At 36.4% G+C, this 23,846-nt stretch overlaps 1 protein-coding gene across 4 annotated transcripts in view; it reads right to left on the minus strand.

Moving 5' to 3' along the window:
* Positions 1-2,495: 2,495 nt before the first annotated feature.
* The window catches only part of MYOF (myoferlin), a 61,902-nt gene continuing 40,551 nt past the window's right edge, over positions 2,496-23,846 (minus strand). For 2 of the 4 annotated variants that reach the window (XM_063405619.1, XM_063405618.1), the window contains 26 exons: positions 23,420-23,593; positions 22,089-22,200; positions 20,739-20,816; positions 18,795-18,976; positions 18,545-18,703; positions 18,289-18,387; positions 17,826-17,987; positions 17,169-17,334; positions 16,477-16,553; positions 14,973-15,029; positions 13,079-13,090; positions 12,186-12,284; positions 11,434-11,559; positions 10,533-10,688; positions 10,336-10,427; positions 9,224-9,394; positions 8,557-8,705; positions 8,189-8,328; positions 7,819-7,907; positions 7,644-7,739; positions 6,945-7,086; positions 6,471-6,570; positions 5,418-5,611; positions 4,117-4,226; positions 3,671-3,818; positions 2,496-3,234 (listed from right to left, as the gene is read on the minus strand). In XM_063405619.1, the coding sequence (XP_063261689.1) occupies positions 3,196-3,234; positions 3,671-3,818; positions 4,117-4,226; positions 5,418-5,611; positions 6,471-6,570; positions 6,945-7,086; positions 7,644-7,739; positions 7,819-7,907; positions 8,189-8,328; positions 8,557-8,705; positions 9,224-9,394; positions 10,336-10,427; positions 10,533-10,688; positions 11,434-11,559; positions 12,186-12,284; positions 13,079-13,090; positions 14,973-15,029; positions 16,477-16,553; positions 17,169-17,334; positions 17,826-17,987; positions 18,289-18,387; positions 18,545-18,703; positions 18,795-18,976; positions 20,739-20,816; positions 22,089-22,200; positions 23,420-23,593 (3,129 nt within the window). In that variant the 3' untranslated portion in view covers positions 2,496-3,195. The remainder of the gene's footprint in view (positions 3,235-3,670; positions 3,819-4,116; positions 4,227-5,417; positions 5,612-6,470; positions 6,571-6,944; positions 7,087-7,643; positions 7,740-7,818; positions 7,908-8,188; positions 8,329-8,556; positions 8,706-9,223; positions 9,395-10,335; positions 10,428-10,532; positions 10,689-11,433; positions 11,560-12,185; positions 12,285-13,078; positions 13,091-14,972; positions 15,030-16,476; positions 16,554-17,168; positions 17,335-17,825; positions 17,988-18,288; positions 18,388-18,544; positions 18,704-18,794; positions 18,977-20,738; positions 20,817-22,088; positions 22,201-23,419; positions 23,594-23,846) is intronic. The other 2 variants (XM_063405621.1, XM_063405622.1) reach the window with 1 other exon arrangement.

A 23,846-nucleotide genomic window follows, 5' to 3' on the forward strand; every position in this document is an offset into this window, starting at 1 on the left:
GCACCTACAATGCATTCAGAGTTTTTGCAGGCTTCAGGAAAGGGTTTTTTCCCTACAGTGTTCCTCATCTTGCACTTGTCAGTGAATGCAATCTCTTAGCCACAGTAAAGGTTACAACGGGAACTAAATTTTTCAGAGCATGATCAAATTTGACAGATAAAATGTGTATTTCCTTTTTTTTTTTTTTTTTTTTTTTAATATGGGTTTCTAAAGAAGTTGATAGTTTTCCATTAAAGAATTTTCTTTCTAATTCAGGTCCCTGTCTGTATCCACGACATTGCAGTTCTGAGTAAAAAAGCTGTGTACTGCATAAAAAGCTGCATGGTATCTGCTGGCTGAGTTAGCATTGACACAAGATGCAGCACTGAGTGCTGCCATTTCACACTTCAGTACCGCTTTCAAATTGCTAAATAGATTCTTAAGCATGTAGGGGCAGAGAATGGATACAACTGCACAGAGGTCGGTAAGGACCAGGCTTGGAGTCACTCTGTATGTAATAGGTAGGTCCCAAAGGTGCTTACAGCTGTGTTTTTCAAATGCACTTGGAAGCAATGGACTTGATGGGACTGTTTTCCCTTGACTATTAAATGTATCTTGTTCATCTCCATACGTGAAATGTGTTTAGGGTAGGAATAAAACAGAAGTACTGGAAGGCCTTTGTGAACACACGAGACTTGGGATGTCATCTTGTGGCTGTTCAAAGAAATGCAAGAACAGCTTGTAAGGGTGCCTGAGTTTACTGCCCCTTTACACTGAGCTGGTGTAGGTGCAAATTCCTCCAAATATTTTATCCTGAATTACACGATGGCTCTTTCTTTGTACATGACAGTAGCTGTTAACTTCCTCAGAGCCTATGCCAGTAGTCAGGGTTGGGGGCGACTATAGCAAGCAGTGATAGGAAGTCAAATGCTGCTTGGATACCTGAGAGCATCAAAGTGCAAACTTGTTTGAATCTATGTGATGGCAGAGGCAGGAAGACTTTGGCATACTGCTGCTAGCTACCCATTTTTTGTTATAAGAACCTTCAGTTTTGCTTTAGCCTTTCACTGGCTGTTCCACCTGGCTGGCAAAACAAACACATAGGAGGAGGAATTCTCAGGGTTCAGTAATTTCCTGTAATAAGGAGGAGTGGTATCAGGCACATCTACTCTTTTCTGCAGCCTCACAGGCCATTTGCCTCAGCTGCTGGTAACTGGAGTGGTTCAGAGCTGGACTGGCCAAAGTGAACATCCCAGTGATCAGTGCACAGTGAGAGCAGCACCAAGTTGTTCCTGACACTGGGCTAAATCTTTGGTAACTGTTCCTGCTAGACAAAAAACCTGTTGCATGTTGGAGTCATGCACAGCAGCTACACCAGGGATTATAGATTTGGCTAGCACCTTTCCTTTCTTGTGAAGATGTGCTGTTTTTGGTTTGTTTCTGGGGCAGGCTGGCAGATGGAATGGCTTCTCAGACTTCTCAGTTATGTTTTTAATAGCACTGCCTAATTGAAGTGAAACGATCAAGCCTATGCATGCTTGAACAAAAAGGCATCTGGAAGAGGGTGAACTCCACTCAGAAGGGCAGTACCTGCCACTCTTCAAATGCTCTGTGAGCAGACTTGCTTGGATCTCCACTCCACGCTCTTTGAAGTTAAATGCTTTCTAATTACAACCCTTAGAAGCAACACACTTTCTTGTCTTGCATGAAAATAAGTTTGCTGTGATTTTTACCGTTTGTCAGATTTATGGCACTTGATTGAGACAGATTTTAATAGTGGATGATCAAACATTTGCTCATGCAAATTGCTGGTTATTTTTGGACTGCTATTTCATCATTAATGGGGAGGACAATCCATCTGGATAGTGATTAGTTCCAGCTCTAAGCTCTCATTCAAGGGTCAAGATGCTTGAGAGTTTCTTGACAACAAAAAACGAAGGGTGGTGTTCTGTTTTCGACAGGGTGACTGCTGCATGCTCCACTCTGGCCACTGGGACTGCACATGATGGAAGCTAGTTAATGTCAGACCTTTACCCTAAGTCCTCTGACTCAATAAGGTTACTTACTTTGCCTGATAAGTACATGCTTATTATTTTACAGTACTGTGTTACAAGAAAGTGTTATGTCACTAAATACAATGACAGAATTTTTTAGAGACTAATTAATTTTTGTAGTTATTTTTGACATCTTTTTAAAGACAGGTAAAGTCTTTATCCAGTCAAAAATGTGGCAATCACACCAAATGCTGATTTCAGGTTCTGCAGCAAATTTCCTTTATTTCAAGGATCCGAGGATGTTCAGAAGGGCTTCTGTGTCAGCCCTCCGTGCAAGAGAGATAGAATCACAGACTATAACCTGATTTTTAGTGCAGATTATATTTTACTCTGCCTTGGGAGAGGAGACTGAGGCAAAATGAGATATGTCTCATGTGCAGATCAGATTTCAAACAAGGGTTGATTCCAGGTCATGTATCCTCCTGTGCTTTGATTCATAATCATCTCTAAATACAAGGAGTATAGTAAAACTAGTCAACATATTTCTTTATTAATTTCCTAATTAATGAATACATTAATGAGAACTTTGTGCAGAAGTATTTCCTTATTCTTCACTGTACAGATAACAGTAAAATACCTTAAATTCCAGGTCTGTGACATTACATACTCTGATAGACACTACACAAGTCCTGATACACCATAGCCTTGTAATAGTTGAAGAAAACTGGAAACTTGCATTTTGTTTGTGGATATGTTTATTTAAATTTTTGTAATTATATTAATGTATAATGTACAAATATACTAATACAATGTATAATTAATTTCTACGTTTACGAACTTGTCAGGATATGTATATAGTGTTGTCAAGTCTACAGCATGGCAAATAAGAATTTTAAGCAGCACGATGATGAAAACTTTGGAACTAGAAACAAATCACTCCTCTGAGTGATTTTTATTAAAAATCCACTTTAAAAGCAGTCAGAACTTTACCATGCATAGATATCACTGAAGTAAAAAAAAAAAAAAGGGGTTGTGGGTTATTCCTTGTTTTTAAAAAATGCCTTCCATGACCTCTTGAATCTTGGACAACCTTATTGAAAGTCTTAATTATCATTTTACTGTTCTAAGTACAAGCAGATACAAAGAATAGAGAGCTTTGCTGATTTTGGTCCAGCCTGGGGCAAAATTTCAGCACTGTTTAAAAAGATGAGGTGAAAAATCTTCATGATGTTGGTTTCACAATCTTCATTGACAAATAATTCTGTTGGGGGAGGAGGAAGGAAACAAGAGAGGTAAAATGATGTACACAAAATCCTTCAGTTTTGTAAAAGACATTTTAAATATTAAAATGGATCAAAATGTATTTAGGGTGTGGTGATTTCAGTTAAAATACAGTGACACTAGGTAATTTTTTTCAGACTAATGTAGACTCGAGGCCAACTATTAGCTGTTTTAATGATGTACGTTATTAACTCTTCTAAAGCAGTTCTTTGTTCTATCTTTAATTAACAGGTTAGTTTTAACCTAAATTTTGTTTCTCAATAAAAATCAGTTGAATTTTTATATAGCTATAAGGATATAATCCCTCTCTCCTGCTGAAACAGAGGTGATAGACTGAGTCAGGAGTGTGTCCTGTGGATGACTCCTGCCTAAGCTCCTCCCACAGCTGAGGATCAGTGACATTCAGAAATTCTTACCGGCAGGGAATAGAGGAACACTGCTGCAAACAGGAGGAGAATCAGCAGGATGATAAGGGCTATGAAGAGCCATTTAAACCTGCGCCACACAATAAACCTCATGGTCTTGCAGGGATTTGTAAACCAAAGGAAGGAAGTATCTGGCCGGCTGCATGTTGAAAGAAGTAAGTATTAATATTTACAGGGAATAATTATGCATGAGATTATAACATTTTAAAACATGCTGGTCTGGAGGTTGAAGAAAACACAGTGTTGAAACGCAAGATAGCAGCTGCAGTAAACATGTGCCATTGGTACTGAAACCACACTGCTTTTATCCTTGCAGGAGGAAACAAGATTGGCTTTGGAGTTTTGCAAAGGATAACTGATGACTAATATATTGCTGCATGCATCAGAGTAGCTAGATTTTGGGCATTTCTAAAGCTAGTGGGATACAAATATCTTACTTTGGTAGATCTAGTTTGGGGTTCATGTTGGGTTCATCTCTTCCTTTACCAGCTGGCCTTTCCTCAGCTTCTTTTTCATTGACAACTTCCAATGTCATTTCAACTTTACCCTTCAGAAAAAGTGGCACAAGACAAGCATCTTACTGAAATTGTACTAATAGGACTTGCTTGGTGCTTATACACAATAGCTGGGTACATGGTACACATGTACATGGTACACACGTGTGTTGCTGATTTCCTCCTCAAAATATACTGACTTCTGTACTATGACAGTGTCACAACACAGAATAGGGAAAAGACACATAGAAAAACCAAATCACTGGACATAAAATTGCTCTGCTAATTCCTCTAAAGTTCTAAGCTATATATTTTTTTCCAATTTGGCAAAACAAAAACGGTTCTTCTCTTCTTTCAAGAGAACCCAAGGACTGCATATTTTCCAAATGACCATGCATCTAATTTTTATGTTTCTGAATATTTTTCTTCATTTATTAAATTCCAGTAATAAAGTTTTAAGGCAAAAACATTAGAAAGAAGACACCTTTGAAAGGTTTAATATACTGCAAATGATAAATATCCATTTATATTCTCTGTAAAACAAGTTAGAATGCTTTGGATCTTCTGATCGCATACATAATCACAAAGCTGGTCTGGATTCTCAGTACAGCGATTTTATTTGCTGTGTACAAAAATCCTTTGGATTTAAACATTTTCCTTTTGTCTTTAATATGTTTGGGATGTCTCTGGTGTTCTTCTGAGCAATAATGTGATAAATTAAAGAATCACACAATCATTTAGGTTGGAAAAGACTTCTAAGATCATCAAGTCCACCTTGTCAACTAGACCATGGCATGTCCAGTCCTCTCCTGAACACCTCCAGGGGTGGTGACTCTATCACCTCCCTGTACAGCCATTACAATGCTTAACCCTTTTTTATGAAGGTATTTTTCTTGATGTCCAAGCCAAATCCCCCCTGGTACATCTTGAGGCTATGCATTCATTTGCAGGACTTTATCAGCTGCTCTGGCAAGATAGTATGTCTCAACCTGGAACCACAGCCTTTCAAGTTAAACAAAGTTAACAACAAACTACATAAAGGAAGTATTAAATTCACATTTTAAAACAAAAAAATTGTTGCTGGACCAAATTTCTGAACATGTGCATGGAATGTCCTATTTACCCCTCCTCTGTCTATCCACTGAAAGCTAACAGCTGCATGGGAGACTCTTTACTGTCTTTTTTGTACTTGAAAAGTGAGGTGAGTACGTCTGAAGTACTTTTAAAAGCAGTGATAACCTTACCGCTAAAATCCGGGAGCCGTCCTTTTCAACGTAACACGGCCACCATCCTTTCATGGACTTCTGTTCAAAGAGAGAGGCAGTCCTGGGAGCCTTGTGAGAACCGTCTGCCTTGTACTCTGGAATCATGTCTATGCTACACTTCTCAGGAACTTTTGCTGGAATGATTGTTTTATGTAAATCAAGTTCCACAAAACCTAGGAGGCAGAAACAGAAACAAACACTGCATAACACAACCAACTATACAGCACAGCAGCTCACCTTCAACCCTTGCCATCTCTAAACATACACATACAGGAACTACAAGGGCAACCAACAGACACATTATATTCTTGTTTGTCTAAAGATGTTGTGAGGCAGGGAAGTGGGACACATTGTGTTTAAGTCCCTCTTGCTGGAGTTGATAAATTTGATTTAGCAAGCTGGACTCCCCCTTCTTTAATGCAAGATTGTTTGATTCTTTAATTAAAGGGGTTTTTTTCCAAATACAGCAATGCAATAAGTAATTTCTGACAGTTAAATGCATAAATTTAGCAAACTTTAATGATGGTTATAAATCAACTACTTGTTTTCAGATTTTGAGGCCCATACAGTTTAGTAAACTAAAGACTTTGGAGCAGTCTTAATACAGGGCAGAGAATCCCGTGCAGGGCAGTATCTCTAGGAAAGGTAGGGATTAATAGCAGTGTGAAGTAGATTGCTTAAACCTAAATTGCATGCTATTGTCAATACTCTCATTTAGAACTGAAGTGCTCTTGTTTAAGAAATTTTACCTAAAGAAAGAAGCAAAGTAATTTTCAGGCATGAATTATTATTTCATGTTTCATGTGAGAAGATTTACCTGACTGAAAAGTACCATGGTTTACCTGCCAGTAGGCCTTTACTGAGTGAATACTTACTCATTCAGTCAGTAAGTCTGTACTGTGAAGGAGAGCTGGAGTATATTTCCATGCTCAGTGTCTCACTGTAAATGCAGTCCTTATGCAGTAATTTAAAATTGTTCCCTTTGATATCCTGCTTTGAGACAATGGTAACTATTTTCATTCAAAATCTTACCCAGGTAGTCATCCAAGGAGAACTTGTCATTATCCCATATTTGAATGATCAGTTTGGGTGGGATTCTGAATTCTGTCTTGTCAAGACTCCAAAAATGTTCCTAAAAAAAAAACAAAAACAAAAACAAAAAACAAAAAACAAAAAACCACAAACAAACAAACAAACAAAAAAAAACCAACCAAACAAACAAACAAACAAAAAAAAACCAAGCACTTTTAAAAATTACTTCTAGAAATTTAAAGCTGGGGTCTGCTAGTACTTGTGAATTTGCAGGTTGGTGGAAGCATTAATCTTGCTCTGCTAAAAGCAGACTGCTGTTGTTCCTGGCCCAAAGGCAAAATGAAATCTGTTCACAACAGCAGTGAGAGAAAGTATATGGAAGTGAGCCAAATTGTCTCTCTCAGTGTGTAGGTACAAATTACCAGGCTCACTAGAAGCCATATTCTGAGCATTGAAATCTTTAGAAATACTTACCTTTTTGGAAACTAAACAGAGTTGCTCTGCTGGGAGATAGTCAAAAGGAAAAACAAATCTCCAGTTGAAGTTCCCTTCGCCATCTAATGATCGGTAGTGGACATCGGTTTTCTGCTTATTTTCTTCATTACCAGGCATCCATCTGAAAATACAGAGGTGTGTCTGGTGTTTGCAGTGAGACAACACTGGTGCCAGTTTGTACTGGAACTGTGTCATTAAGGGGTTGCAGACAAGCTCTAAGAATTGCTCACAGAGGGCTGGGGAGTTTTTCACACCCCTTTGCAGTTTGGTTCCAATTTGGCACTGAAATAGGAACATCTGAACTGACTTTTTGATCCAAGACCAGTGCTGTATTGCTGATTTCTTTTTTACTGAGAAATTAGATCTGCCTGGTAGTGTATTTCTCTGATTTCTATTCATTTTTTTTATATTAAGACTAGGGAATGTAAAAATTAAGAATCCAAGTTATGCAGTGCCAAAGCTAAGTCTGCTTTTTCAGTTGCTGTCCATCTCAAGAGATGAAATTCTGGGATCTTCTACCACACATTAACTGGTTGTGCTTTATCTCATAACACTTCTGTACTTCTCTGAGGTTGGCATCTGGCTTGGCTGAACCAAATAATAAAGCCATGGTCAAAGTATTCCCAGGATATTCTGAATATTATTCATTTTAAGTGTTACATGAGAGAATGCTCTTACCCCTTGACATAAATGTCACTCATTTCTTCTCCAGTGATGCTCTTTTCATCCAGAAGGACATCTTTGGTGTTCCAGACAATGACACGCAAGACATACCTGAGAGAGAGGTGTGGGGCAAGAGATTTGGAGTGCTTTGTCAAGGCTGCAGAGGGTGTGCAGTTGTGGGGATACTCACTTCTTGGCCTTGCGGGGAGCGATGTTGAACGGAGGGCCTGGCGGTCCTAAGCTTTTGGGGAAAACATCCACCCACATCTGCAGCTTTCCCTGCAGCAGTGAAAAAGATGGATGAGGGATTGTTTGTTGCATATAGGTTTGTCATGGCCCCTTAATTTTTCAGGCAAGTTTTCTGGCTTCTACAGAAACTTTCTTTTAAAAACTGTGTTTTATTATGTTTCTTGACTAACCCGCTTTACATTTTAAGCCAAGCAGTAATGATTTGTAGCCCTCTTCCTCCTGAGACATACCACACCATTAGCAACATGACATAAATTCTGGAATGCTCCATTTCTGCTTTTGAGAAATCACAACCAAGCAGTTCACAGCACCTGGGAGATGTTGGGCTGGAAAGTGCTGTATAAGGTTCTTGTTTCCACATGTTCAGGCACCAAACCCTGGGTTCTGAGGATATGAAGGGCTAACCGCTCTTCCCCCGGACCAAGATGCTGATGCAAGATTTTGTTAGCTTCTGAAATAAAAGAAATGGGAAAAACAAATGGGCTTATGAACTAGAATTTACATTTGAACTTAAAGAAAAAGAAAATTAAAACCAGATACTTAAAACCGAGCATAAAAGTGTGTTCAACTGGGAGAAAAATCAAAGATATCTTTCTAGTATTCCATAAATAACTGTAAAGCTTTATATTTTATCAATATGAATTTAAGACTTGCATATTAAGTAAGGGAAACAACTCACCAGCTTCCTCCAAAGTATATTCTTGACCCCCATAAGTAATCTTTCTGCCATTCTCAGAGAAGACAGGAGGAGCATAGCCTTTAAACCTGGCGACATTTTGCAATAACTGGGTAGGTTTTAGTTGATCACGCCAGGTATTCACACCTGAACTTTTATGAAAACAAAAGAAACATATCCTAAAATTATTGACCTTTCAGGGCATTTACACATCATGTAAAACATATTTATTAAACTAGCTCAGAAAGCAAGACTGTAACTGCCTATTGAGGGCTCTGGAGTTTGAGATAGTGACATAATTTTGTATCAGCTCAATTACCTTCCACAACAAAGTGTATTTTTCTCTATGTATCAAAATAATTTACACTCACAGATGCTTCCTTATTTATTTATAACAGTAGGTCAGAAAGTTCTGCTAAGTGTGAGTTCTCTGGACAGAAACAACATACATTACTCTACTGAGGAAATATTAAAATATTTGATGCCATGGTTTTCAGTGAAGGCTGTTCTGAAGACTTACAGCTTCACTTGGAATTTAGATGATAGAACAAGCACAACAAATACGCTTGAGAAGCCACAGCATTGTTTTTTAACCATAGAATTAAGGTTTTTTTAGAGACTGGGTACTAGGTCTTACAAATTAAAATTTTCAATAGACAAAATTACTTACATCCAGTACTGCTGGGGGATGCCACAGTGAGATCCATAACGAGAAAGGAATCTGTTTTCCAGATCAATTATGGTTTCACCCACTTTTTCATCACGGGTCAATGCATCATAATCATAGACTGAAATCTTCAGATCCTTTTCTTGAGGCAAGAAGCAGCTGAGTTCATACATTCTAAACATAAAAATTCCCCATTAAGGCTCTTTTGAGAAATGCTTCTTATTTTTGAACTTAAAAATACAAATTGAAAAAAGCACTTACTAGTTTCTTTTTGAGCAATAGCCTTTAGAAGGTATTAAAAGGATGCTTCCAGTGCTGATAAATCTAGCAGCAGTTATCTTTCACGCTCCAATTTCTATTTGCATTTGTAAATAATTTCTTTTTTACTCCTCTGGATATTACCTCCTTCCTTTCTGCACAATGTATTACTTAGAAGTTTTCTGTGCATCAGCTTGAATTGGGACCGAGGGAGGAAGTTACTTTGTGTCTGTAATCCAGTATCTTTGCTGTCTATTTCTTTGCATAATCTGAACAATTGAAAACCTGCAGCGCATCATTGCAAATTATGCCTTTCAAACCCTGTATAATCCTTCTAGTCCTCCTCTGTGAACCTTCTGGGTCATCAAAATCCTCTTACAACTCTAAATCAGACCCAGAATTTCATAGCAATCATGCAGATCATGTAACTTTTCATTCCTAACTAGTGTTTTTTATTCATATATTTCAGTGGTGTCATTAAACTTTGGTGGAAAGACCAGCGTGCTGGGAATGCATGCTAAGCTGATTACTTGTGAGATCCATCTAGTTTTCAGAGTTAAAACTTCTTCTATATTCCATAAGCATATTTTGCTTTTCTTATATGCCTAACACAGGCTGGTTTTAAGATATATACATTTGGGCAATTTACCCACATGACAAAGAAAATCTATGGATTATCCAAACATTTGTGTTTTCCAATCATTTCAAAGGAAAACATCTTATGCAATTTTACTCACAATTAACTGCCAGTATATATCTATGAATAGAACACTGAATATTTCAAGTCATGATTTATCTTAAAAAATAGGAAAACATTCTAAAATACAGTAAATTGAAAATACAAAAAAGCACCTTACCTGCCAAAGATTGGGTTGAGAGTATTAGGCACATAATGATCTCTGTCTTCAATTACTTTTTTACTTAGAGATATTTTTATGTAAGGATCACACTATTGAAAACAAGAAAAAAAGAAGAATGTTCAGAAATCGTTATCCAGACTAACTCTGTTGAAAGGCTAGAGAGCAGTGGCTGGCGGACAGAAGCAGAGGCTCACCAGCCCGTTGTTGTCCTGGGGCTGCAGCTGCAGTGCTCGCACGATGTAGATGCGGACGATGCACTCCTGCGGGCCGCTGTCCGGCAGCTCGCGGAACTGCCGCGGTGGCGCGGGCACCGCGGGGTCGGCGGGCAGCGCGTACACCTTGAACGAGCCCTGGAAACCAGAGAACGACTCGGTCAGCGGAAATGGAGAAATGCCACTCTGCTAAGTCTGGTTTTTCATATTTATCCTACACATACACTCTCTGTTTTATGTAGGAACAGCAAAATTACAGCCTGAGCCACAGTGACTTGTTTTAGTGGGTTTTGGATGATAAGACCAAAAAGACAAGGTTATATCCTTTGACAATTTAACTCAATTCGGCTGTTTTGATGTCGACACAATTACTTAGTTTTGATCCAGCTAAGAATATGTAACAAATAGTTTGTATTTGTTTCTCTCTCCAAAAGCATCATTCAAGGTTTGGAGGATTTTTGATTGGTTGGTTGGTTTTATCTACATTAGCATTATTTTAATCTATAAAAGTCACAGAAGCACCGAAATAGTACAAAATACCTTTTCCAAAATCATTTTAAAAATGTGCTTTTTTGGAATCTGAGACCTGCTTGAGAGGTTATCTGGGAAGGTTCTGTCCTGTAGTTACTGGGGAAGGTTACATTAGCAGGAATTATATTTCTTTTCAATTAACATATAGCACATCTAGCATGAGCAATGTGTAGCTGTACTTTCCTTGAAAAAGATGGGCCTGTAGCTAAGTAGTTATGAATATCTGTTGCCTCTACTAATGCACACATCCATATTTAAGCTGAAATGCTTGAATGTAGATCTACTTAAATAATCACTTACATACAAAAGACCGCAACTAGCATTTGTTTGTTGCCCATCATCTGAAATTTACCTTGAATTCCCCGACCACTGATGGATCATCACTTTCTTCAGACTTCCCTCTGTATAGTTTAAAGGTATCACAGAAGTCTGTTAGGTTATTGAATTCAGGTACTTTTTCCAATTCACAGTCATACACCTTAAAAAAAGAAAACAAAGGAAAATTTAGCAATTATCATATGTATCAGTACCACCATAGTGGCACTGCAAAGTATGTTTGTTTGATGGAATATTTTAGGGATGCAAAGCTTTTGGAACTATTTTTATATCAAAGTGGGAGCAAATGCAATGTTTTGGAGAACATACGATAAAGATTCATTTAGGCTTGGTTAAAACCAGAGTAAGCAGCATGTCATAAGCTTATCTTTACTTTCTTTGTTAGCTTCATTAGTTAAGAAATGAAAGTAGTCTCACTTCAAATTTTAGCCAACAAACAGTGAAAGTACTGATTCTCTGTGCTCATACTTTCTTAATGTGTATGTTTACTTAGGATCTGCCTGGCACCCAAAGAAGTCAAGAGCAAAATTCCCTTTGAAGGCAAGATTAAACTATTAATACATCTCTTAATAAGTGTAGTTAAGTAGAAGAGAAGCCAATATATCTTCTTAAAACCTTCATTTAATCATATGAATTAGTAAAGAACCTTTATAGAAAATCATGTATCGTTAAATTTTGAAGAGCATTTAAAAATAAAAAAGGGACAGTTTTGAACACATCTTGGGCCTATAAACTCTGAAATATGTTAACTTATTTTATGAGCAATACCTTTAAAGTGTCATATCCTTTTTTAATGTACTGTCCACATTTTTCATATTCTCCTATTGAAGCATAAAATTTGCTCCACCAGTCAACAATTTCTTCCTCCTTAAAGAAAAGCAAATTAAAAAAAGCTTTTATTGGGAGATAAAGCCTCTCTCCTATCATACTGTACAGCAGAATTAATGAACAATTAAGCATAGTAAAAAATAAACTTATTATCAGTTAGGTAATATTAAAGCTTTATCTGAAAGAAAACTAGAATATAATAATTAAGGCAGTTGCAGATCTACCTCACTGTTAACCAAATGCAGTTGAAAAGTAGTTGAGTCGTGTCCTCTAAAAATAGCACTTCAATAAGCCTCATGTCACCTAGATACTAGCAATCTACACATTCTACTAATACAGTATTTCTGTATTTTTATTTAAGTCTGATAATCACTGTTTAAGAAAGTGCTATTTTCTGTATTCACAGGGATTGCATAATATAATTATTTGCCCCTAAAAACAAACTTTCAATGGCAATAAATAGCATTCATTCTCTATGAACGAACAGAATGAATAGCATTCATCAATTGCGTAAATTTGACTTTTTTTAAAGATTGTTTGGACTTATGGAGAATCTTAAAGTATTATGCAGATCATTAAAGGTGAGGGTTTGTTTGGGCTGTTTTGGGTTTGTTTGTTTGGGTTTTTTTATATATAGGGCTTCCTATTTCAGCCTTGCATATTTTTCCTAAATTTGCCATGTTACAAGCTCACTGTAGGTTTTATATCAAACACTTCTAGAGATTACTGTTCTCACCCACATGCTTAAAATGGTAATTTGTAAGCAGTACTGATATACTGGTTTTCAACTGGAGAAAGCAATGTGTAGATTTTTTTAAAGTAGTATACGTTACCTTTTCTGTGAGCTGCTCATGAAGATCAAGTCATAAAAGAAAGAGCAAAATAAAAACAATGGTAAGGATATGATTGGTAGAATTTTATACAGTTAAATAGGCTTTAAATATTTAGGAGTTTGTATATAGTAAGTGTGCAAAGTAAGTTACTAACATTAATAATTTAGAAATGCTTTTGAAGAATATTCAGACACCATGTGTTTAACTTGATATTTTTGTGCTGTCAGAAAAGTAGAATGTTCTAGACATTGAACTGGAGCACGCATATATATATATACATATATATATATACACATATACATTTTAGAAAGTGGGTTTTTTAGGAGTGTAAGATATTATTACCCTGAGCTTTGTTCTTCACATAACAAAAAAAAAAGGCAAATAAATTGTGTCTATAGATTTATCCATATAAGTGTAAAAACAATATGCACAATCCAAAATGCTTCACCTGTTAAATCACAGATACCGTAATTATGACCCGCTAATTAAGTCCATTAAGAGCAAGCATCATGCATCCCATCTGGAAGCCACGATTAGCAAGGGTAATTTCTGCTACTTCTTATACATTATACCACGTGCTTTCATTTAAAAGCATTAGCAATGAATCTTTGTGCAAAGCAGAAGAAATATCCAAAACATTTTATGAATGCAAACCAAATGCATCAACAGGTCAGGACATCACTGGTATATTGTTCTCATTTACTCACATTTCTGTTCTCTTAAGTAATTATTTCACTGGGATGTTCAGGTCTATCATATTTTACTAGTCTTGTCTACCTTCAAATCATAAATGCAGCATATTCTTATCAGATAAGCATGGGACTGGGATTTTCTAAAGACAATTGGAGTGATTTTTTTGTGGAAACAACATCATTAGTGATGATGCATAGTGATTTGCAAGACTTACTGGCAGAATTCGTGGGGTAATTTTGAATAGTTTGCCATATTTAAATTTCACTTTTTTTAAGTACTGTTTTTTAATGTTGACAGTGCAAAGTTTATCTTGCATAATTACGCAATCATAATTCAAAGACCAAATTTAAATCCTTTTCACAAAAGATACTGTGTAGAACTCAGAATTTTTCATCAAAGCATAATGTTGGAAGAGTTTAAATCAGGGGTTATATTTTAGGTTTGTATTTTTTTTTCCCCTTGATATACCTCAAAATGTCTCTTCAAATAATGCACTTGGTAGTTTTGGGAAGAAATAGTTAAGGAGAAAAAGAAATCAAAACCTTAAGACCTTCATTAAAAATTCCCAGAGCAAATAATAGTCTTCACTATTCAGATATTATTGTTACTAGAAGTTGTAATCAAGATGTGCTCACAGAATGCCAAAACACAGAATAAAATGCCATATGATAAATTAGAGATTTTGGAGTGAAATATTCATATGGTAAAAACGATGTCATGTTACTGTCCTTTTTAAAATGCACCAGTAACTTCACTTGTTATACATAAAGTTGTCAAGACATTAACTATTATTTTACTGAAAAATCTTGAAATATGGAAAAAAAATCCAAGAGATGTAGTGGGTCCCTAGAAAAGTCAGAATTTTTTAATTGTAATTTTATTTTCTAGGAAGTGGACTTTTAAACAAAGTTTAAATATCAATAGCAAGTGAAATAATTCCTGACTATTTTTTTGCTTTTATCACACAGATTCTAAGCTGACACACAAAAGAAGTTTTTAATAGTTCATACATATTATATATGCACAGTAAGATTTTTTTGGAACCTTAATATAAGTAATCCTGCTGAGCTTGTGAGCATCATCTCCTCCAAAATCTCTCTGTGGCAGAACTGCCAAGAGCAGCTTCCCCGCGAGGCCCCGGAGGTTGACATTCCCCATCCCCGTCCTCCTGGTCCCTCGCATGCAGCAGTTTGGTACATACATGCACTGTTGTTGGAGAAGCCATTTTGCTGAGTGCTGTTGACATACTGCTTAAACACTGGAAATTGGAATGTAGTTGATGAAGTTTTGGCATTTTGTGTCCTCAGGGTGTTGTCTGCATAGCACTTATACTTTCTACAGTTTTGCTTTTTTTAATTCGGCTTATTCTGAGTTTTCATTCTTCTGATATTGATGCTTTCACTGTATCTAATGTTATGTATGGATTGGGTGATGTCAAACTAAAAGAAATTGTGTTTCTGCTTATGTAGCATTTAAATTTTTCTCTTTTTAGTTGAAATGAACTACACAAATATAATCAATTTTATCAGTGACTTTGAAGTGCTACATCTTCTTTATTTTCTAAATATTTTTCCTTATAATTTTTAAAGAAAATAATAGTTGTCTGTTCCAACTTGTATTAGAATATATAGTACTTATATTAGAAGAGAAAACCAATTTCAGATAAAAGTTAGAGGCTGTTCTAAATTAAATATTAATGACAATTTACATGTGTGATGACAGTAACCACAAATCATGGTCTATGATGTATTTAAATTAGAGTCTGAATATGATGACAAGAAGAAGAAGAGATGAAGTAAGAACAAGGCAACCCTTAAAATACTCAAACAGCAGTAAGAGTTCAAAAGTTCAAATTAAATAATATTTACTTTGGGACTGCTGTAACAACATAAAATATTCTGCATTTTCAGAAGTCAAAATTGTGGATTAAGCGCCTGTTAAGTTGCTATATATTAAAAGGCATAACTTCTCTGCTTCCTTTAATGTAACAGGCCATCAGAAATCTATGAAAACACTTTCTAGGCTAGAGAAACATTTTACAGTCCTTAAAGAATTAACAGTTTTTCCTTAAAAATGTACTCCCTGGAGTCTATCTTCAGTCATGTTTCAACTCAAGAGTAAAATTCTGTAAGCAGAATTATTTTTTACCTGGAAAGTAAAACTGTATTGTGGTGGTCCCGAAAGCATCGGAGCAGTAAAGAGACAAGGCACAACAGAAAAGGAAAAGAAGTGTTAGTGCAGAAAAAACTGTTTCAGTGGTATTGGCTTTGGATGGCTTCAAGGCAAGAGAGGCCAAGCCATGACAGTGATGAAATGCAGGGCTGAAGGACCAGAGCACACACCTGCTCCTAACTCCTTCAGCCAGAACTGGCCAGTCTGTGAAAATCAGGCTGCTCTACCACCATCAGTGGGAACTGCTAGATGTTCTGTCACACACTTTCAGTAGCTATGGAACAAGTGAATTAATTCTTAAGCTACTGGTGAATTTGGCCAAGAACAAAATGCTATAGAGTTTGGTGTTTACTATATGAAAACAAAGATTAAAATTATTAACAAATTTCCTTCACTTTCCTGTCACCAAGTAACTTTCTCCCATCTGGCTTTCCAGAGGGTTGCATGTGTTTCTGACAATTTTGCTGTCTAGATAGTTCCTCAGAAATCAGAGATCTTAAGAACAAAGTCAAGCATCAAATTTCAAAGATTACCTGAGCTGTTAGCAGTGGCTGTGTGTCTTCCACATCAATTACTGTATCCTGGCGAGGTGCAGCAGAGAGCAGACTTACTGTAAGCCAAAGGTTTTATTAAGGCAATGTGTTGCAGGAAAAATATCTTACTAAACAGTTTCATCAGATTTAAATCCAGACAGTTACAGAAGATGTAAAATAATTCATTTGCTATATGGTTGATCCTCTAAAGAAAGCAATTCATTGCCACTTTTTGCTAAAAACAGACAAAATACTTTTGTGCAGGATATGCAAACATTTCTCAAATATACAGAATTAAAATTAAAAGTAAGAGTAAAACTTGTAAAAATGTAGAGGAAATGTCACCATTGTATTCAGACTACATTTGCTGGAATACTGGATCACTTCTTTGGCACTAGTGCTGAGGTGATCTGCAGGCAGTTAACTTCCAAATTGATACTAAAGAGGAACCTCAGGGAATGAGCAAATCAAGTCCAAGAGTGGATTTGCCTTTGCATGATGCCCTCTTATCCTTCACAGAATGTTACACTAATTAATACTTTCTGTTAGATGTTTTTCCTTTCAGATAACATTATCTCCACCTAAGTACACAACATGAGATGGCTGTTCATCAGTACAGCATGCAGAGTAAATAGGCAGGTGACTCTAGCATCTCACAAGAAAGTAGAACTTTTCATTTCCCAGCTTTCTACCTTTCAGTTGTGGTGCAATGTCCTGTTTAGTAGTGTAGGGGTCGCAGCGAAAGCTTTCCAGTAAATCAATAGTACATTGTCCCACGATGGGCTTCCTTCCAAATGGTCTGTGGTCTATTACTTTAATAACAAGAGATGGACTGTACAACTCCTCTTTCGGCAAAAGCTAAAAATAGAAGGTTAGAGGGTTTTTTTTTTACAATGCAAACAGAAGAAAAAGACCCCCCTAAATTAGAGCTGTTACTTCATTTGTTTATTATTGAATTACTATGTTCTATGCTGAGTGAAAACTTCTAATCTTATCAGTCAATAAATGTCAGCATGAATAATTGCCCCAAATCCTGAATTTTCTTGACTGTTGCACAGAGCCCAACCTAGCAATAAGAAAGCAGCCAAACATCTGTAGCTAAATTGATGCCTTTTCAAATAAAAAAATATATACATCACTGGATTATGCATATCAATTTGTGCAGCCTACCAGTGACTGTACAGACACATTTACATGATCTTTATTACAGTTTTCAGGCTCATAAATTGCTTATGGTAAATGAAAAAGGATTTGTGAGTTTTTCTACTAAGAACAAATCCTTGACCTTTAAAACTATGGAGAAACTTATTTTGCTATAGATAGCTGGCATATAGGTTTTTGTAACGTACAACTTTCATGAAGAGAACAGAGGATGGAAAGTTCGGTGTCTTTTTGAGGTTTTTGATCACCACAGATTCCACCATTTCACCCCCACATTCCACAATTAGACTTGGAGACATAACAGGTGCCAGCTGGTAGTTTTTCATGTTTCGCAACCCCCAGGCCAGAATCTGTAAAATAAAATCCAATGTAAGCAAAAGTCGGAAGGGATATCAATATGCTTAATATAACACTCAAAAGTAGGAAGGAAGAAATGAAATCTTTTCACTAACAATATGTGTTGGTGAAATATTCCAAGGTTCTAGTTCTAGGAAAATTAATGGAAACAGTGAAATTCACAAACACTTTGAGAAAAGAGTATTTCTCACTATGATTTTTGTTTGTTTGTTTTCTGTAAGTAAATACACAAACTTTCTGTCAAGAGGGTGAGAAGACTGCACTTGTATTCAGTAAGTTTAAGAGCAACCATACCTCAACAGCAGTGAGTTGAACTACTGGTCTGATCCCTTGAGGGACCATGTAAAGCTTTGGTGCCCTTTGTGATGGAAGAATTGGGAGGTTGGTACCACCCTGTTAAGACACAAACATGAGTTATTAGTTTCTCTCATCTTTCTTAAATGAAATACCTTGCAAGTACTAAGACAGTTCTTCCCATAATGTCTCACCGTGAAAGAATACATGCTCTTTCTTATTCTATTACACATACATACAAAAAAGAAATATATACCTTGTCTCTCAAAATAAGTTCTGCAGCAAAAAGAATGTCTCCACTAGCTTTGCCATTATTTGTTACAGGATACCAGAGCAGTTTTGGTGTGATGTCATCCTCTGGGATTAACTTGACCATGGGGGAACAAACACTTCTTCCAAGGAATTCATCTTTACCCTGCAACCAAAGATAGCAAAAACAACCATTAATGTACTGTCAACTAATATAAATAAATAAAAAACAATCAGGGTAGAAAGATTTCACCTACCACTTGGTCACTGTCAAAAAGTTCAATAACAACATTAGGTGGGTTTTGGGCTATGGACTGTGGGTCCCCATAGATCTCAATTTCATTAAATATGAGAGTTTGGTCCCATGTAGGATTTAGAGTTGAATGAATGATCTCAGTTGTTTTGCTTTGATGGAGGAAAGAAACATGAGCATACGGATCTGAAATATCATAGAAAGGTTGAAAGCACAGAGTTACAGACAAACAAAACCACATCAAGCCATAAGGCACACAAGCACATTTTCCATCAGATATGATAAGCTATTCTACTGTTGTTACCAGTTCTAGAAGCCATTCCATGTAAAACAAAAATGAACCCATATATATAATTTACATTTAATAGAGCAATTTCCATTTGATTACTCAATCACTTCCTTTATACAAGGCTTGATTAACAGAATAAAAAATGAAAGTGATAAAATATCTTGCAAAGCAGAAAGAGAACCGGAAAACTAAAATGAAACACTGTTTATACTAATCTTGTCTTAAATCTTGTCCATAGAAACTATTTTTTGTTGTCTCCATTGATACACAACTGTACAGCCTCATAAATAATAGAAAAAAAGAACTCAAGTTCTGACTAGTTGCCAAACAACAAATTCTCCCAGGCTATATTGCTCAGATCATGGTTAGGTTTCAAACATGCCTATTTATAGCAACCTCTTCTTGTGAAACAGCTGAAGGATTGAAGTGGTCTAGGCCCAGTATTTGGCAAGCCTTTAAATAATCAAGAGCTCTGTAGAAGGTATCTAATGAGGGTCATTAATGTTTCCTGTTCAAATTGCAGTTACTAAGGAGTAAAGGCAATTTTAAAGGCTATCTTTAGGTCAGTTTCAATAGATTCAGAAAAGGTACACGATCAGAGTTTACAGAATTTGGCTAATTCTTCAAACTCATTTTAGAGGAAAATAAAATGTAGATGACCTAGTTTACGTATGACTGCATCTGAGGTGCCTGTCCTGAATTATCCTTATGCAATTTAGAGGCATTTGTAATTGTTTCTTTGCATTGCTTTTAAGTGCTGCATATTGAAAGATGACCAAATTCACACAGGCAGCCGTACAAAAACGTCCTCATTTTAGAAAATATCAGTAAAACTTGTAAAGCACTATGTCTTCTGTAACAGAGGCATTACACTTACTCAATTACAGAGAGAAAAAGAAGGATGCAAATGGAGGGTAATAGAGAAAGAAAACTCATTTCAGTTTTGTCTTTTGCTGAACTTCCTTAAAGGAAGTGTAAAGTCATATTCTTACCCAATCTAAGTTCAATGTGCTCTGTGATTTCGCAGTGAAATTTTGATTTGAATTGGCAAAATTTTAAAGCTGGGTATTAACCTGACTACAGAGATGCCAGGTGGACACAACGCTGTTGGAATACCTAAGAGCTGGAGATAAACATGTATAAACAAATAAAAGACATGCTTATCAGTAAGGCACACTGCAGTGTTCTGCAAGCTCATTTATGTAATGAATTAATATAAAACACTGAACACTGAGTGGCAGATGGTGACACAGCTAATGAAGAAAGCACCCAGCTTTCTTCATCCTTGCTTTTGTGCAAGCTTCCTGCAGGACAAAACTGTATGCAGGCTTTAGGTAGAAGGAGAATCCAAGGCAAAAGGAAGGGCCTGGTCATGGGAAATTCAGACTTCATCTGAAATCCAGTTCCCTCACTGAGAATTCACAGGCAGCAACTGGTACAGGACATACAGAGCACTTTGTTTGCAGCAGCCTCTGGGCCAGTAGTAACCAAATTTGGATCACATGTAATAAAGCTGAGACCTTCTTTACGGCATAGTTTCAGTAGCTAGGACCTACACACAGGCCTTAAGGAGTGAAAATATTCTACATCCAAATAAATCAAGCTACAAGTTCAAGGCAAAAGTGGATTTTCTGCACCTTTGGAAGGATTTGTCCATACCTGAAAAACTGTCTTTGTCTAAAGCCATGAGGTTTCTTGCCTGGTAGATGTAACAACGAAGGTGGTAAGTATATACTCCTGTATCAAAAAAAAAAAAACAGTTAACAATTACACAGGCTTCTTTTCTGTGATTAGATATTTTGAGTTTATACAAATGCCTTACACATTTTAACACAAGCACTGCAGTAACATTTTAGCTGATGAGTGTGTTAATACCAATGAGCTAGCACCTGAGAACATTTGTTCCAACACAAAGCAGAAATTAAAAAAACAACCAACCAACCACTAATGCTATTTGGGCTTTTTTCACCATATGATCATCTAAAAGTTCTTCCATTCAAAAAATTCTGTTTGAAATAGTGTGATAATCTAGCTCATCCAAAGAGAATCATGAACTGGCACTCCTTTGCTTGATTTAAGTATTCAATACAGCACTTCCACAGTCCTGGCTCTTAGCCTAGAAAGTTATTCCAATTACAACTCTCTCTCTTTGGTTAAAAGCTTAAAAAAAATGAACTGCTACATGTTAGGTGGAATAGCTTAAAAATAAGATGTGAGTGGTCCAAACCCAGGACCATGTGGGGCTAAGTTACTACAGCTTTCCTCTAAAAGATGTCAGGTGTAACCCTTTAAGCCCTTGAAAAAAATCTGAACCTCTGTATAGCCTCATTGGGCTGAAACCTCTGACCTCTGGCAAGAAAAAGTGCCATTTTCCTCCAGCTATGGTCATTATTAAAAAGAAACTTCAACAATGTTCCCGAGGTTCTGAAATATTTAAGATGTAGATATCCATTTTTAGAAGGTTGATCAAGTTCTGCAGAGTTCAAATAAAGACGAGTGTTCAGTCAGCTCCTCAAAAAGGATGTTAAGTCCCAGGATTGGCCTCTATTCCTGTTAACTAGCACTGGTGGCTCCCATCTCAACATCCCTGCTTTTGTGATTCACATTATAGTGATTACAAAGAAATTAAAACCCATCCAGGTTGGCAAAGTTACAGTTTTGTTCACTTTGCCAACTCAACTACATGGTACTGCTTCCTCTGGGCCAGGCATTGTCTGATCCTGCACTGAGCTGGTTAAGTGACCTGAACCAACAAAAAAGTTAAATTTAGCATTAAAATTCCTGTCCCATACAGGTTTTAAAAATATCTCTGTGACAGTGGACTGACATACTGAAATGACTAACTGTAATTTTCCTTTAATAACTTAAATAGGGTCCAGTCAAGGGTCTGATACTAATTACTACAGAAGGCATAAAAAGCTAGATGTAAACCACAAAGACTTATGATTCTGTTTGAGACCAAAATGAAACAAACAACATTTTTGAGAAAGGAATTGTTAAATAACCCACTGTCAAAAGAGCAGGAAACCATTGGTGTATTGGCACCAAACACTGTTGTAGCTGACTCCTTGGTTTTGTCTGAACTCTTCCCTTCTCCATCATCAACACTATTGTCTGCTCCCTGAAATTACATACAGAGAAAAGTTGTTATTTACAAACATAGAAGGAACTTGCAGAAATGAACTATGTGGGGGAATTTACGGGTTTCCATCTCTCTTCCAGCACAAGGAGAAATTTACTTCTTTGAGTAAATGTACTTTACGAGATGTTTACTCATGTCCAGAGGTCATTTCCTGTTGCCAATTAAAGCTCTGCAGAAACTTTATGCAGTCATTTCATCTTACTTCCAGAATGTCTTATTTCCAGAGATGTACTTGCTACCTATCAGCTCATAGTGGAGGAAAGGTCACAGGTCTTCTGCACTGTGCTCTAAGGCTCTATCCCAGCACTAGCCCAGCAACTACAGCTGTAAGCAAGACTGAAATAGCAATTATTAAACTTGGAGCAACAAATTAACTGGAGAAAGAAAACACTATCAGTGAGGTCTTGGTTAACATTTGATGCAAAACAGAAACAAACCAAGGAAAAAGTGTGAAGATTTATTAATGCTATACACTCAGAATTAATATATATTTTATAAGAACAAAGGAACCTTCTCACAGAATTTGCTACAGGTTGTATTTTGGTAAATAGAGATTTTTGTGAAGCTGTGTTAACCTCAAAACTTGAGGAATAACTGCATTCTGCTCATCTATCTGTGTCATATGAAAATATGAAAATCTGGCATCTCCAACACTTTACTTCCTTTTTGTTTGTTTGTTTGTTTTGCTGTCTTTTCTTGTGTTTCATTGTTTATACAAGCAAATATTCATCAAGGACAACTTTTTCCAAGCCTATTGTCTTTTGTGCTGATGTTAAAACATCTAAATTATTAGCATGAAAAGCTTGAGCTACCATTTCACTTTACTTACTGGAGGTTCATCTAGTAATTTGGCCTTTTGAGGCCAAATTACTAAATCTCAGATAATGAAAAAATAAAAATAATTTGAAAAATAAAGTAAGTAGGATTTTAAAAAGATGAAATATAAATTATATATAATGTGATACATTATTCTGCATATGTAATAAAAATATAAAAAATTACTATTAATACAAGAATCTCTACCCCAACTTTAATGATCCCTTTCCAAATAAAATATTTAAACAATATGCACTGTATTAGCTTCTCAGTTATACACTAGATAAACAATTCAGAGGCTAAAACGTCTGATATATTTGTTTATTTACTGCAAATTAACAGGTTGATCTTTGAAAGATGTTTTTGACACTCTGTCCCTTACCAAAGCTCCTTCAAGTTTAAAGATGGCTGCAGCACCGTGTGTCTCTGATGGAGCCATTTTCCGTCTCCATCGTCTGCGACGGAAAGTGTCAGAACTGCGTTGCTCCCAGTGAAATTTCCAGCCAATCAAGGAAGCGTATTCCCATCCTTCTTGATCTTCATATGATGACCTTCCCTTGAAGATATAAGTTCTTGTTATCCACAGTGTCGTGTAATTGTAGTGAAAAAAAGCAGCTCTTCCTCTGGCAGGCCTAAAAACCCCCTTATAAACCAAAGCCAGAAACGTCAACATACAAAAAGATAAAGAAAGGGAATGTAATGAAAATATAAAATGTTCTAGATTTTTTTTTGTTGATATTACATTTTTTCTTCCCTCAGGTAATGAGTAATCTCAAGCAGATATAAAAAAAAAACCAAACCAAACCAAA

The sequence above is a fragment of the Prinia subflava genome, chromosome 9 (genome assembly GCF_021018805.1).
Source record: "Prinia subflava isolate CZ2003 ecotype Zambia chromosome 9, Cam_Psub_1.2, whole genome shotgun sequence".
NCBI lineage: Eukaryota > Metazoa > Chordata > Aves > Passeriformes > Cisticolidae > Prinia > Prinia subflava.